The sequence below is a fragment of the Rhyacophila brunnea genome, unplaced genomic scaffold (genome assembly GCF_057557595.1).
Source record: "Rhyacophila brunnea isolate RB1 unplaced genomic scaffold, BYU_Rbru_1.0 scaffold_7, whole genome shotgun sequence".
NCBI classification, from domain to species: domain Eukaryota; kingdom Metazoa; phylum Arthropoda; class Insecta; order Trichoptera; family Rhyacophilidae; genus Rhyacophila; species Rhyacophila brunnea.
The window spans coordinates 20,320,909-20,336,394 of NW_028233339.1; the positions used below are offsets into that span (position 1 = coordinate 20,320,909).

The following is a 15,486-nucleotide window of genomic DNA, read 5'->3' on the forward strand; positions in this document are numbered from 1 at the left end:
CTACAATTTACAGGTACTGTTGGTTAGTTTTTAAAATTCAATTAAACCCTGAGAAACCAAGTCCTAATAGATAATAGTCAAAAAATACATGTATATCTATAAAATATCTAAAATTATGCAATTTAATCATACATAACTTTGAATATTTTATAAATAGAATAATATTTTTTATTTATTATAGTTTGGTTAGGCAGGGCTTAATGAATTAACAAAAAAATAACCAACAATATGTCCAATATGTATTTTTAATCCAACGAAAACAAATAACTATGAATGAAAAAGTGTGCACAATTTTGTCGTATTGCCCAAATTAGACAAAAATTATTATGGTTTCGTTTAGACAGGGTTTAATTGATTTTTAAAAACTAACTAACACCATCTGTAAATTGTAGTCTTAGTTCAATAAAAACAAATACATATGACTAAAAAAGTTTAGTGTGCACTATTTATAGCGAATCTTAACAGCCTACCTCCACCCTTCGCCACTGCTATCACTATATGTAAAAAGTATCAATTCTTTTTTGATCCGCTATTTTTATGGTATATTTTTCCAATACATAGACATCTTTGTACGAGATGGATTTTAGTCAACATTGTGTCCAACATTTTCCAAATATACAAAATCACTATCGTCTCTAAGGTAAGAGACACATTGTTGTCTTGTAATTGGTGGTTTTGGTCTTTGTTCTATTGCTCCCGAGGCCTAAACCCATGCTCTCTTACTGGATGTGATGGAATAGTTCAGCCGTGCCCACTATGAGTGTGATGTCATTAAAGTATCTTATATTAGGGCTTGCGCAGACAGAGAGCGGTCGGAGTTCTGCGTTCAACCGACCGTTGACCGCTAACGTTCAGGGACAGCAGACAGGTGGCGGTCAACAATAAGCGTTCCATTTGTATACAAACGTCGTTGTGACACAGGCGCTGCATATTGCGAGACCGCTATATTCCGACTGCGAGTGGAAGTGAGAAAGCACCGCTGTTGCGTACTCACTCCCCCGTGTGGTTTCGCTCTATGTTGTGTGACTGCTCAAATTCCTATGACGGGACTGGACGGGAGGTACGGCGTTCTTTGTAATTCCGGGCATAGAACTCTAGAACTCTAGCGTTCCAATTGACCGGCGCGGTCTGACCGCCGGCTGTGTACCCATACAGTATGAAGTCCATACAGTACAAAGAACTCCGAACGCGGAACGCAGACCGCCTGACCGCGCTCTGTCTGCGCAAGCCCTTAGACAGTTTCTCACCTCCTATAGAAACTTCTCTGTTCCAACCTTCCAATGCTCTACAAATTATAAATTACCATAAATTTTTAATAGATCGGGAGAGACAATGCAACCATACCATACTCATTTCTGTATTCTGGATTCATATTTTACCAATATTTTTTTTTTTCAATTGTTATTGTAATTTAAAATAAAAGACATACATACTTAATATTATTCATTATCCGAAAATGTAGTTAAATTGTCGAAGTAATTCATAGCTATTTAATTTTAATATAATCAATCAGCTTATTCATGTCAAAGGAACTACCATTCTATATCTACATACATATTGCAATTCATGACAATTTCCATTAGGTGTGTGACCGGATTATTAAGGTACATTATTTGTAAAACTATTGCAAGTCAATACGGCACGGCTACTCAAAGATAAGAATAATTAAAGTGATTAGCTTAATTTTTCTTTTATAAACATTTTTTACTTCCTAGAATATATTTCCTTTTTTCTTATGATCCGTGAATGAAATTTGTTATTTTTCTTACCCTCCCCAAACCTAATTTAAATTCATAGATTTAAGAAAGATTACATACAAACTGTACTCTGTTATATACTCCACTATAGGGCGAGCTCAGTCATGCGACTTCTCTTGATCCATTTCCACGTCTCGCGCATGCAAATCCTACCGTAAAATCTGCAGCAGGTAGACTGTTTGTGTAGCATCACTGCAGGATGAGGGAGGATCAACCGTGGCAATTTAATCCTTGAGGCTGTGCTGCAAGTGCACTCTGGCAGCATCAAAGTTCACCGCTAACTGACTTATTCAGACTGGCTTGTAATTAAAAATGCCGCCTGTAAATTCAACAATTTTGCAGTCCTGTGGGTCTATTCCGTGCTTATCGACCGCTAAACTGATAAATATTATCAAACTTAGGGTAGGTTTGTATCAAAATATTAGCACTTATTGTAACAATTACAATCAGTTGGTTTTTATTGTAATTGTTACAATAAGTGCTAATACTTTGATACAAACCTACCCTAAGTTTGATATTATCACTTTAGCGGTCGATAAGTATAGAATAGACCCACTGAGCATACTATTTATTTTCTATACATACTTTATGACATAACCTAATATTATTAGAATGAGACAGTACCACATTATTTACTTGTAATCTTCTTTCTCTGTAGTACATCCTAGAGTGGGATTTGGATTCTATGCTTGAAATAATAAATATAATGTATTTAAGATAAGACATATTATTGTATGTATATGTAGACGTTCAGTTCACTGCCATAGATATATGACTTACTTTACTGTATTCATCAGTTTTTAAATCATAAAGATTTTACCCATGCATATGTGAAATGATTTGTTTATTATTTGAAACATGTGAATAAATTAATTAACATAAAGTGTTACAGTGTAAAGTGTACATAATACAACAACTTACTGTTTCCTGAAGCTTATATTGGTCATGATATTATTACCTTACGACTTTATGGGAATACTAGCTGGCATCTATAATTTAGGGACGTGCTCATGTAAAATAACAAAAAAAGTATAGGTACGTTGGTACCTAAAACACATAATTTTTTTTCCACTGCAAAGGAAAATGTAAAAGTAATATTTTTACAATATGAAGTTTTCTAAAACTTTCCGATGAATCCTTTTCATGCCTGGCAAAATGTTTCTCAATATATCAAGGAACCACCACAATAGGTATATAATAATATGCATGTGTCAAAGTATCTTATCTATGATGTGACATCAGTGTGACTGTTTTGTTTTGTTCATCTGTCATGGACTTCATTTTCAAAATAATATTTTAAAATTGGAACCCTGCATTGACTTCATTTTTGAAAAATATTAGATTAATGATCAGTCAGCATGTTATATTTTGGTCATTTGTCACCTCCAAAAGGACGGGGGGTGGGTGTAGGTTGTGCCGGACCACTTGAAAAAATATTTAAAATTTAGCTTTGGGTAGCAAGCGTCGGCTGCAGGCTGAGCCCCTTGGCCGTGTCGGTCCGCGGCCAGGGGACTCGGACCAAATGCTTTTTCTCTCAGCAGTCGGCGAGGCCTCCGTCATCTCTCGAAACAACAAAAAAATATTACAATCTGCAAAATTCTGTCGCTGGAAATGACCAAGGGGCGTGCTTTTTCCCTTCTTGTAGGACCCTCGGTTTCTATACCTGAAGTCACACCCCAGCTATCAGATAACATTGAGTTTCATAATTCTCGGTATTTCGATATCATAAACAATAATGTTTGCTGGGCGGTAGGTATTATTTTGAAATATCTGAACTATATAATTAACACAGACATATTCTTATAAATAAAATTTTAATATACATAATTTTAAACTAAATACATTGTATGGCTTGGAATGAATGAATTTATATATAATTATTATGCAATGAATTTAATATAAGTAAGTGCTTTTATTGTACGACAACATCTTCTTGGCTACGCTTCTAGGCGCTGCTGTCTACTAAATGGGAGAAGCTTGTTAATTTATAATGGAATTCCGAGTAAAAATGGGCGGAGCATGTTAGTTCTCAGTTTTAACACGTAGCCAAAAAGATGTTGTCGTACAATACAGATGTTCTTTTGTCAATGATTTTAATGCTAGGCGTGAATTTAATGGCAAGGCTGCCGATAAAATTATTGAGGCTGAGAAAAGTAATTATTATTAATATGTTTTTATTAAATAATATTAAGTTTAGACTTTGTTGGCGAAGTTTCAAAAATGTGACCATAAAATTGGTTACGGGATAGAAATTTCGACGCCTCGTAATCGACCTGTGCATGTCTCCATGAATCAGCCCAATGATGGTTCAGTGCTCATGGCATTGGATCCTCTGAGGATGCCATGCTTTAGGTGGTATCAGTATTAACATATTCTTAAGTATTAAGGATAATAATTACAACTATGGCAATGAAAACTCATTTTAAAAAGACATGGAATTTTTATTTCTTGTAATCACTTCATATAATATGCAATGACAAGTATAATATTTAAAAAATTACAATATTTACAACTATTTTATAATACAAATATTACAATAATTATTGCTGGAATTCAAATAAAATTCACAAATAACCCATATACCTATATTTATTCTAATTGAAACTAACGCACAATAACTTAAAAATATGTTCCATTAAAAAATTGGTATGACGCAATAGAAGCCTATGTTGAAAAATGTCTTGATGTAACATAAATATGGACATCTATGCCTATTTTTAGATAAAGACATCTGAAATTAATGATTATGAATAGAACATTCATTAAAACCGCCGAATCGTGAAGCGGCCAGTGCAGAGATAAATTTAAGAGTCTGCGGCCACCCCTTTGTTCGACCGCCCATATTCGCCACACATTACACATGACTCAGTAATCTACGTGGATGATACAATTGTGGCTCAAGAACCCTCTTAGCTATAAATAAGATGAAGTTATCCACCATGATGGTATCTAACCTCCTGCAAGGAGTAAAACAATAAATAAAAAGAATATATAAAATGATCTTATAATATCGTAAAAAAACTTATAATTATAAAACAAGAATAAGTACATAAAAACAAACATTGATTTGTATCACATTATAAATAATTGAAATGTTGCAGGTACAATAAATAGTACTACTACAGCTCATCACTTTTCTTTTCTTTTATAAAACACGATATTGATGCAGGCTCACAACCCTCATATTCCTTAAAGCTTGCATTTTCTTTAGTGTCTTCATCATTCAAAAGGACACAGACGCAGCGAGGATCACTGGAACCAGGAGTGAAGTACATTCTCGGAACACCTTCCCAATCACGATCGATACCACCACTGAAAATGCCGAATTAGTTTAAAATATTGCACAAATAAATGTATAATAGGATTGGGCCCAATTGGAACCCGCGTGTAGTAAGAGAAAGCTAGATTTTAATTATGATTTGTTTGAATAGCATATGAGGTCTGTTGAAAAAACATCAGACCTTTGGCCGGGAAAAATACCATCACTCACGTGGAGGTCTGAAACCCCAATCCCCTTCAAAATAGTCTCCTTGGGATCACACTATTCTCCCAGCTGCTCACAGACCTAGTCTCTTGCAATGGAGGACCTAAATGGTAATGATGCCACTATGATGACTAAACCTCGATTTCCAAGTCTCACCTACAGGCCCGGATATACCATAGAGCTTAAAGGTCCATAACCCACAGACAGGTAAAAATCCATGGCATGGTTTTGTCAGCGTCAAACTTGACAAAAGTGAGTACTTCAATTAAAATAATATACTATTGTAATCAATTGCAGCAAAAAATATGCGACCCAATAATTTTTTTTTTACCATGTCCGATCCTAAATTAAAACACAATGATCACATGTGATCATCTCACAAGTATTCATTTAAATTCAATTCGAATAAGATGATCGCATAAGTAAAATCACCACTTTACTCTAATTATGGACTGACAATATCGGCGTCAAAATAAATCATGTAAATACCTTTTCGTTGAACACCACACCCTACTTCCCAAAGTGGCATCCCATTCCACGTTACACGGGGGGAATTTCTTATTCATTTCTTCTTCAGCTGCTTTTCCTAGTTTTCCCTCCTTCAATTTTTCATTGACCTGTTTCATGTATTCCGTTTCAATACCATTCTGATCGTAAAAACGACCAATTAACTTTCCTGAAAATCAACACACAAATGTCAATAATACTGAGAGATTAATTAGCATAAGCAGCAAGGCCTGAATAATACTGGTATGTGAGTGGAACAGAGAAGAAGAATGACCAATATATGAGGAGCGGATGGAATAAAGCAGTCTGTTTTACTTAAACTTCATTTTGCCTAAAAATTAAATAACTAGTAGTCATTATTTAATGAGCGATTTAAAAAAATTAGTCAGCAATACTGTATCAAGGTTCAGTGACCGAAATGAGAAAAACAAAATCGGTATAAAGCTTTAATACAGTAGACGAATGTTGCACTTGATCCCACGCATACTCAATCCTGTCGACCGGTACGTGACCGGAGGTGCAGGTTACTGATCGGGTATTGTGCCAAACTAATACATAATATGTAGTTGAGCTGCCAAACAATTATCACTTGATTGCGGCCAGCTAGTTGTATGTGCTGATCGTTGTCATGGATGTATGATTCTAGTGTGTTATGTTCATCATCATTTAATCAGAAAATGGTTGCATGTAGCCTGACAATATCCTCCCTCTATTCCCATTTCTTATTCTGAGTGTGGCGGCTACTATTTTCAATAAAAATAATTCTCAGTCCTCTATATTTAAGCTTACCATACTTAATTAATCTTTTCTAGACCAAGACAAAAAAAAAAAGAATTACTTATTGAATAAGAAAAAACACAAAATTTTAATTGGAAACAATTATGAATGGTATAAGACTGTCCGCCCATTAATGCCGTCTTGTGGTTGCGTTTTTCACTCTATCCCCCTACCAGTGACGTCCCTAGATAAAATGCCGCCCCTAGGCAGCACCAAAATGTTGCCCCATTTTTTGTACAGTATTTTGTATCATCCATGCACGTGTCGTTTCTGGTCACCATGGACGTTGAATGACAACGGAAGTAAACTAAACATCGCGAACTCAACAAAAAAATACAGTCCTGTTAAACCTTCTATGTTAATTAAGACATTTTGTTTCCATCCAGTGAGCTGATTTTTTAATGGAAAGATATTATTTATTACTTTTTTATATATTAAAATTTATATTATAAAATTTATATTTAAAGTTTTTTCTAAGCTATTTCTATATATACCAAATGATTCTCTTCGATTTGCCGCCCTTTGAGTAACTGCCGCCCCTAGCAACGCTCAATCTGCCTACCCCCATGGGACGTCACTGCCCCCTACCATCCCCATATTCCTAGAGTGAAAGACTCGTGAACGGCTGCGTTCGTGGTTCATTCTCGGCGGACAGCCTAAATCAAACATTAATCATATGTCAAAGACAAAACAAAAATTTTCAACAACCTTGTTTTTGCACCGTCTAACCAATGACTGATAAACGATAACAAAAATCCATACTTCATAAAATAAAGTCTATTAAGAATCCACCACAAGAGAGAGCAAAGAACCACATCGGATTATAAACTGTAGATGAATCGGTAATAATTAAGTAGCCAAATGTGCACACTTTATTGTTAGCTTCTAAAAATACTTCACCTTTGTAAATGTATTGTTTTTCATACATCAGCGACCATGTTTCCAATCCAATCAAATCGGCATATGACAGATCGAGTACACCTTCCAGATCACCAGCTGTATTGGAAAATTCTCCAGTTATGAATGATCTTGAAGCATCACGCCCTGTAACATAAGACCATTTCAAATTCACATAAAAATAGAATTATAATATTTGTATCAATGTCAAATTGACAACATATTCGAAAGTGTATTCTATAAACAAATGTCTACTGTAAAGGGGGTCATGGCTAGATATTAGGGATTGCAATACCGGATGAAAATATCAATACCGGTATTTGGGTATTTCCCATTGAATACCGGTATTCGTCAAATAACTGGAAAAAACAAAAGTATCTACCAACAAAATATAATATGTAAAAATCTCTTTAAAATATTTATATCTTTTAGCATGTTTCATTACTGGTCACCACATTTAATACAAAATATATCGGTATTGTCTGATTTATAAAACCGGTTTTTCGGTATCCAAAAATACTGGCATACCGATATAGAAATACCGGTATTGCAATCCCTGTGCGATCCGTTTAATAAAATAACAAAAATTTACGCTGAACAGAGCTCCGAAACTAAACGGGTTACCCAGAAGCACTATAAGAAGGTCATTTTGAAAATACTGAAAAGCCTGCACCCTTTATGAAAATCTTGCTTCAAAGAAAGTTTTCAGTGAAGAAGAAAAACATAATATGTTGCTGCAATACATTACAGAAGCTGCATCTTTGCAGTAATATGCCTTATATGATAAGACCTCACCCCAAAGCTGCCCCGCGGAAAAATAATCGCCAGGGGCGAGAAAAGGGTCGATCTCGTAGTCTGACTGATACACCGGAGAAATTAAGAATCGAGGATAAGAAGAAAACCGAGCTAGCGAAGACTTAAAATATTATTCCATAGAAAAAGCTATTAGTTAGTTTCGAATCTTCATCAGTAGAGTCATCGGCTGATAATTTTGCACTGCAAGACTCCAGCGATTCAGAAGGACCTCAAGAATTTCCAGATGAATTTTAATTTACACTGAATTTAGAATATCAAGTGGGGGATTTTGTAATTTTTCTTTATGAAAGAGAATAATTATTTTCTAGGAAAGATCCTAGAAATAAGCAAGGATGGGGCCAAGATTAGCTCAATGCAAAAATCGCTAAAGGGTTGGAAATGGTCGGACAACATCGGAAACATGACGTAATCCATAAAATTCTACCACCTAAAAAATGCCAATCTAAATTTACTTAATTTACTAAATTCTAAATTTACATGTATCAAGTTAAGGAAATGGTCAAGTATTAGGGTGATAAGGAAGAGATAATTGAGGTTTTATTATTAAAAACGATTCATTTTATGTGTTATAATATCTACCTAATTCTAATTAAGATAATTATGGTTTATGATTAAGTATAACTGTTATGAAAAAAATGTTATTTTGTTCCATAAAACATATTTGTAAAAAGCTTCTTTTCTTTTATCGTAATAAACAAAACCTGCGAATTTAATAAATCTGTGTTTTTATTTAGTATAGGTACCTAAATGTCCCCTTATTACGATTTTTTAAATGTATGTCCAAGGTACAACCTTCATATGTTCGAGGTACAACACCCCTGTTGTACCTTGGACCTAAATCCACATTTTTTTATATGGCCTAAAATCACTATAAATATCAAGATATTTAATTTGAAACATACATCAAAGCATGCGCAACAGATGCTAAAATCAAACCAACTAAAGTTGCCAATTTTACCTATAACCAGCAATTTATGAAAAATCAAATTCAGAAAATAGGTCCGAGGTACAACAGCTTCCCCTACTCGCTAGACCCAGGATTCGAACATTAAGCCACGCGGCCATCGTGGGTGTCAGCAGAGAAAGTAGCTTATTAAGTTGACTTTTATCAATCGGTCCAGAGACTATGCTGACTTACTAACGGCCCACATGCTCGTCGTAGGTCAAAATTGAGTTTTTATTGTATTTTCAAACCATGATCCTGGACACTCCTTAAACGTTGTAGATAATCTATTTATATAATTTTGAAGCCTTATTATCCTTTATATTTATTTTAAACATTTGATGACTGCATAAAGTATTTTTGTTACATAAAATACTTAGAGTAAAATGATATTGACGCGCGTGTTTGAACATGTACCGTTTAAAAAAAATTAAAAAAATTTAGGTTAGGTACATGTTCAAACACGCGCGTTAACATAATTTTACTCCCTACTCTAATTATAGTTTGTCAATTTATGGCTAAGGCCGTATGTTATAGCTTAACCACTGGGGAATGCCAAAAGAAATGGCGTATTTCAGAAAAATACTACCTTATTCTTAGGTCAATAATTATTATAAAGCAATCATTATTCGTAAGATGTTTATCACACTTGAATGGTCAAAGACATAGCTTATAATAAGTATCTTTAGAATTATCTTCAAATGTGTTAATCTTGCCGATTTTTGAATAATAAAATGCCTAATTCTTGTCAAATTTGGGATCACAGAGATTATCAATATAATTTTTTATCGTGAATATTTTACTAAAATTATCTCGTCATAAATTATACTAGTGGTTTTATAAATGCGTTTAAAAATTAATAAATGTAAAAAATCTTAACACCACTGTACATTCATGTACCGAAATATGACTATATTCTAAAACATCAGAGCGAGAGGTTTAAAAGAATACTATTTTATGTAACAAAAATACTTTATGCAGTCATCAAATGTTTAAAATAAATATAAAGGATAATAAGGCTTCAAAATTATATAAATAGATTATCTACAACGTTTAAGGAGTGTCCAGGATCATGGTTTGAAAATACAATAAAAACTGAATTTTGACCTACGACGAGCATGTCCCCCCTTAAACAATTCAATATGAAAAGTGATTGGTATATCTTGCTCACGAATGTCTTGAGATATGTAAAGTAGGCAAAGGCACATTGGAATAAAATTTACAAAGGACAGCATGAACTTCCTACAAATTTTAAAAATGATTAACATATTATGGAAATAACTGAGTTACTAAAACTTATTGGCATCAGTGATGACTGTGGCAAAGAAAATGTTAGAGGGTAGTTAAACTGTGACACAAATGATTCTTCAGCATATCTAAACAGGTAAAGATATTAATTTTATTCTAATAAATGTGTCGCTACATTTCAAAATCAGCCAAGTCCACCTTTAGGTATTTTTGACTATTTTGTGAATTGCTGAATAACTACTGCTTTCTAACATTTCTGCATTATCAAAATATGGAACTTATTAATTTTAAATATTCTATACTCAAAACAATATAAACTTTCACCTTTGTGACTGTGTATTTGAGAAAACAAAAAGCTGTTTTTCTCCTATTCATCTATTATGGACTTGGCTGATTTTGAAATCTAGCGACACAAATATCCGTGTATGGCGTGAATATGTTGGTAAGTCCAAAAATATCAATTCTCAGGGCAGCTATTTGTACGTTTGACTTTCTGTGGTAAATCAGGAATATTTTAAAATTTTAATTTGTTGAGAATTTACAAACATTTTACTAAAATTTAAAAACATCCTAAAACATATAATCTGATTTACCATAGAAAACCAAGTGTACAAGTGCTGCCTTGAGAACTTATGTTTTTAGACTTGTCAACATATTCATGCCATACACAGATATAAGCTCTATACTATTGCATTTAAGCAACTACTTGCAACCCGGATTTTGCCCTTCTTCGGGCACTATGCAAACTCACCAATGGTAAATGCGTAATTTCCGTAAATATGCAGTTTGAATTAATAGATTTGCAAGAGAACGTGGAAGCAAAAGCATCTTATCGTGATAAAAAATTAATTGAATTCTACAAAGGACTTTCACTTGAGGTATATCCATATAGTTAAACATGCTCATCAAATGGCTTCTTTATTTGGAAGTAACTATATTTGTGAAAAAAACATTTTCTACAATGAGCATTAATAATTCAAACTTAAGATCACAAAATTAACAGACAACCATATTGCATCTGTTTTGTGTATCCACACCACAAACTTTGAGCCTAGATTGCAGGATTTAGCAAACAATTGCATAAACCACATGGTGAAAAAAAAATATGTAGGTATATTTAGTTAAAAATAGTTTACACAATGAAATATTTTTTTATGGTTTTGCCTTGTTTTTTTAAAAACAGAAAATATTTACAAATGCAGGGGTTACAAATATTTTTGATTTCAAAATTGTCCCTTCGACTAAAAAGTTTGTGAACCCCTGCACTAAAACATCTGTAGTTTGTCTAGCTATGTATTTATAATTTCAAATTAATCATTGATAGCAATAAATTATTGACAGAAGTAGTACCTACATTTAAACAGGAATGATTAGCAGATAGGAATATTATTATTTGATAAGCTCCTCAAAAGGTAGCTAGCAGTTACATAGATTACCTAATCTTATCATTGATAATATAAGGATAATTGATTTGAAAATTACTATATTCTAATATATTGAGCATACTCTCTTCTTCTTCTTGGCCGTGCACTCATGGCTGTGGATTGTGACCACATTAAAATTTCGCCATCCTTTGAGCGACCAAGACTTTCCATCTTTCTCGATCTTCCACTTCTGTCAGGGCAGAATTGGATGGTGCCCCCAGTCAGCTCTTTCACTTAGTCGCTCCATCGCGCAGATGCTCTTCCTCTGCTTCGCCTTCCCTGGAGGCTACCCAAAACTACCAGTCTCTCCAGATTGTCCGGTCCGCGCCTGACAATATGTCCAAAAAACTGCAGAATTCTTCTCAGACATATCGTCGAGAGCCGTTCCTTTATCTTAAGTCTCTGGATGATTGACTGGTTTGTCCTGTGCTCCGTCCAAAAAATGCGAAGCATTCGGCGCCAACACCACATCTCAAAGGCATCAATTGCCATCCATTCTCTTGCCTTCAGAGTCCACGACTTGACTCCGTATAGAAATATCGAGAACACTAATGTTTGCACAAGCATCATTTTTGTGGCAATTGAAATTCCCCGTAAGGCGTGTCATCGCATTTTTTGCAATCTGTGTGCGCCTTCTTATTTCCGCTTCGCATCCGCCCTTTCCACTGATGGTCGATCCCAGATATACAAACTCGTCGACTGTTTCGAGGTTTTGGAGTGTACTTGGTGTTGGTAGAAGGTTGGCCCGATCAACAACCATTAACTTGGTCTTATTCCTATTAATAAGGAGGCCGTATTTGCGACTCTCTTCCTCTACCCTGTGTAGCAGCTCTGTGAGTTCTCTTTCATCAGCAGCGATTAGTGTGGTATCATCTGCGAATCTTAAGTTGTTTATTTTCTGGCCACCAATTGTTATTCCGCCTTGCCAATGATCTAGAGCTCTTCGCATTATTTGCTCTCCATATATATTGAATAACTGGGAAGATAAAACACATCCCTGACGAACTCCCTTCGAGCATACAAGCAAAATGATTTCTTGACTTGAAATGACGAAAAGTTGTAATGCTTGAATTACACTACCTACCTTACTGAGTGACCCCTCAGACTATCTGACATTTTTATGATCACACTATAAATAATTGCAAGATAAAAAGAACTTTTTATATACGTTTTTAAATTTTCTGTTGAATCATATAAACTTGACTTGACTAGCTTAAACGATCAAAAAAATTTGTACTTGATAGAAATAATACTGAAATGTCATTTTGACATGTAATATTGATTTCCATAGTAACGTACGTATATATTAATAATTTAGTTCCTAGGACCCCAGACCCCTTGCAACCAATAATGGTGTCGAAATAACTTTTCATACAAAACAGAATTAACTGGAAATGAATTCAATTCTACTTAAAGATGGCTAAAAGTATTAAAAAAATGCATTGGCATCGTGTTCTGATATATTCTAAAAGTTTCAAATGTCTAGCTAGTCGGGAAGTTAGTTAAAAATCGATTGCAAGATTTGTACCGGACAAAGAACCACCGGACAAATAAGAATATGAGCTAAGAAAAACATTGTAAAATATCAGATGTCAGTCAGTCACTTCGTGAACAAAATAGAATATTCATTATGTAAGTCCACCTCTATTAGCGATTACTTGTGGTAGCACAATAGTAAGTACATACTTAGGAGGACTAAATGGACCAGTGGCCAAAATGGTGTTAGCGTCACATAGCATTTTTGGCATAACACAGCCAATAAATATAATAACATAGAATACTCATGTAATTTAAATATCCATATCATTTACGGCACACATTTAGAAATAGTTCTATTTCTTGTCCCCCTCTTCCGTCATTTCATACTACATGCAGTAATGCCGAAGACTATTTGTTGGATGGAGGTAAACATTAACCATTCACTTATTTTAGTTAGATGTTACTATTTGACAATTTGTTCTATCTATTTAAAATCAACGTTCCCTCTAATTATTCTATTGTGTGTGCGGATCATCAACGCATCTGAGCAGTGGCGTAACTAGGGTTGGTGTAACTCGTCAGTGAAGGGCAGTCACCCGGTGCGGTAAATTCACACCCCTCCCCACGCACACAAACACACACATACAATTTTTCATTAAAACTTGTATTTTTAAGGTATTTATTAATTTCAGTAATGGTTATGGGGAAGCCAGCGGCAAACACATTTTGAAAATAGCCGATATACTGGATCATTTGTTAGGTTGGGTTAGTTTAGATTAGGATAAGTAAGGTTAGGTTAGGTTAGGTTTTCATTCTTGAAATTTATGAATTTTGCCAAAATCGGCTATGACAATTAGCGCGGTTCCCGCCTGGCTTCCCCACAACAGACTTGTACCCTCAGTAATTTTATATAATAATAACACTAACAATGATAATTTTTGAAGTAAATAAAAAAAAGACCTTCACCTTCTGAGAAATGAGTCTAAGAATTGTGCATGTGATGGTTTCATGCATTCGAGCAACACTAAAATCTGGCAAAGGAAACTTTCTTTTACAATATTTTTGTGTGAGGACTGTGCGGGGGATGAAAACATATGTGCGGACACATTTTGGTAGGTGTGCGCGCGCACACGCGCATACCTTACAGCAGTGATTTCCAAACTGGGGGGCGCGAAAAGTTAACAACAGTAAAACACAATTATTAAAGTATTAAATAATTAAGTAAATTTTCAACGTTGAAAATGTCCCACTGAGGCGGACGAAACCGGTCCTAATATATTAATTAAAGTGGAATAAGTACTATAAAAAAATAGCATTTTTTTAATTGTGGTATTTTTGACGTACTATACTTTTTCAATAGTACGCGGACGAAAATGTAACTTTTCGAATAGTACGCGAATCAAAATGTACTATAATTATAGTTCGGTTGGCAACACTGCGCTCACTGACAGAATATGACAGCGGCCGGTGGCGGAGAACCAGTAAAAAGACCCAAAAAGGCTTTGCCAAATGTATAAATAATAATATTGTTAACACCAATGAAATAACTAACCTTACATACACACGGGAATGAATTTAATACCAATAATACGAGGATAGGGAATTTTCTAAGCTTTTAATAAGGTTTTATTCAGTCTGCTTTGTTAAAATGGATATATAAAAGACAAACTCATACCTATGAATATGTGATAGCTTGAATCAGGACCATAATGCTGTTTTCCTTTAGTGACATCGTACACTTTACCCATTATTGATAAGTATAATAACTCAGAATCAATACCATTGAACGCGCTTAATTCTTTCAAAGTAAATAAGATGTCGGTAATATCTCTAGCTTTAGAGTTAGCATTTCTAGCTGATTGAAGGGAATCCAAATAGTGTACAATACTAGTGTGGTAATACATTAATAATAATCCAGTTACTACTGAGAATACTCCCCATATTTTAAGGAACATTTTGATTAGGTATTATAAAATACTATGTTTGTATAACGCGAAATCTTAATAAATAAGGTCAAACGTCAAACCCAAATAATATTGAAAATCTTGAATCACTGAATGTCAAACAAGCGATTTGAATTTTGTCATCAAAGTCGGTCAAAGAACTGCTCATTCAGGATTCAGTGTGTCTCTACAAAAAATGTACTAAGTACAT

At 34.4% G+C, this 15,486-nt stretch overlaps 1 protein-coding gene across 1 annotated transcript; it reads right to left on the reverse strand.

Moving 5' to 3' along the window:
* Nucleotides 1-135: 135 nt before the first annotated feature.
* LOC147064597 (neuferricin) lies at nt 136-15,417 on the reverse strand. Its single transcript, XM_085957572.1, has 4 exons — nt 15,008-15,417; nt 7,426-7,569; nt 5,731-5,917; nt 136-5,069 (listed from the first exon to the last, which is right to left on the reverse strand). Exons 1-4 carry the CDS (start codon nt 15,285-15,287, stop codon nt 4,877-4,879), a joined length of 804 nt encoding a protein of 267 aa, XP_085813698.1. The 5' UTR covers nt 15,288-15,417; the 3' UTR covers nt 136-4,876.
* Nucleotides 15,418-15,486: the final 69 nt, after the last annotated feature.

Bases quoted from the DNA above. Each gene is read 5' to 3' on its own strand.
- LOC147064597 (XM_085957572.1), bottom strand. From the start codon at position 15,287: ATGTTCCTTAAAATATGGGGAGTATTCTCAGTAGTAACTGGATTATTA. The intron at 5,918-7,425 runs GTGAAGTATTTT...GTTGATTTTCAG, and splicing joins AAAACAATACATTTACAAAG to GAAAGTTAATTGGTCGTTTT. The intron at 5,070-5,730 runs GTATTTACATGA...CGGCATTTTCAG, and splicing joins GTGTGGTGTTCAACGAAAAG to TGGTGGTATCGATCGTGATT.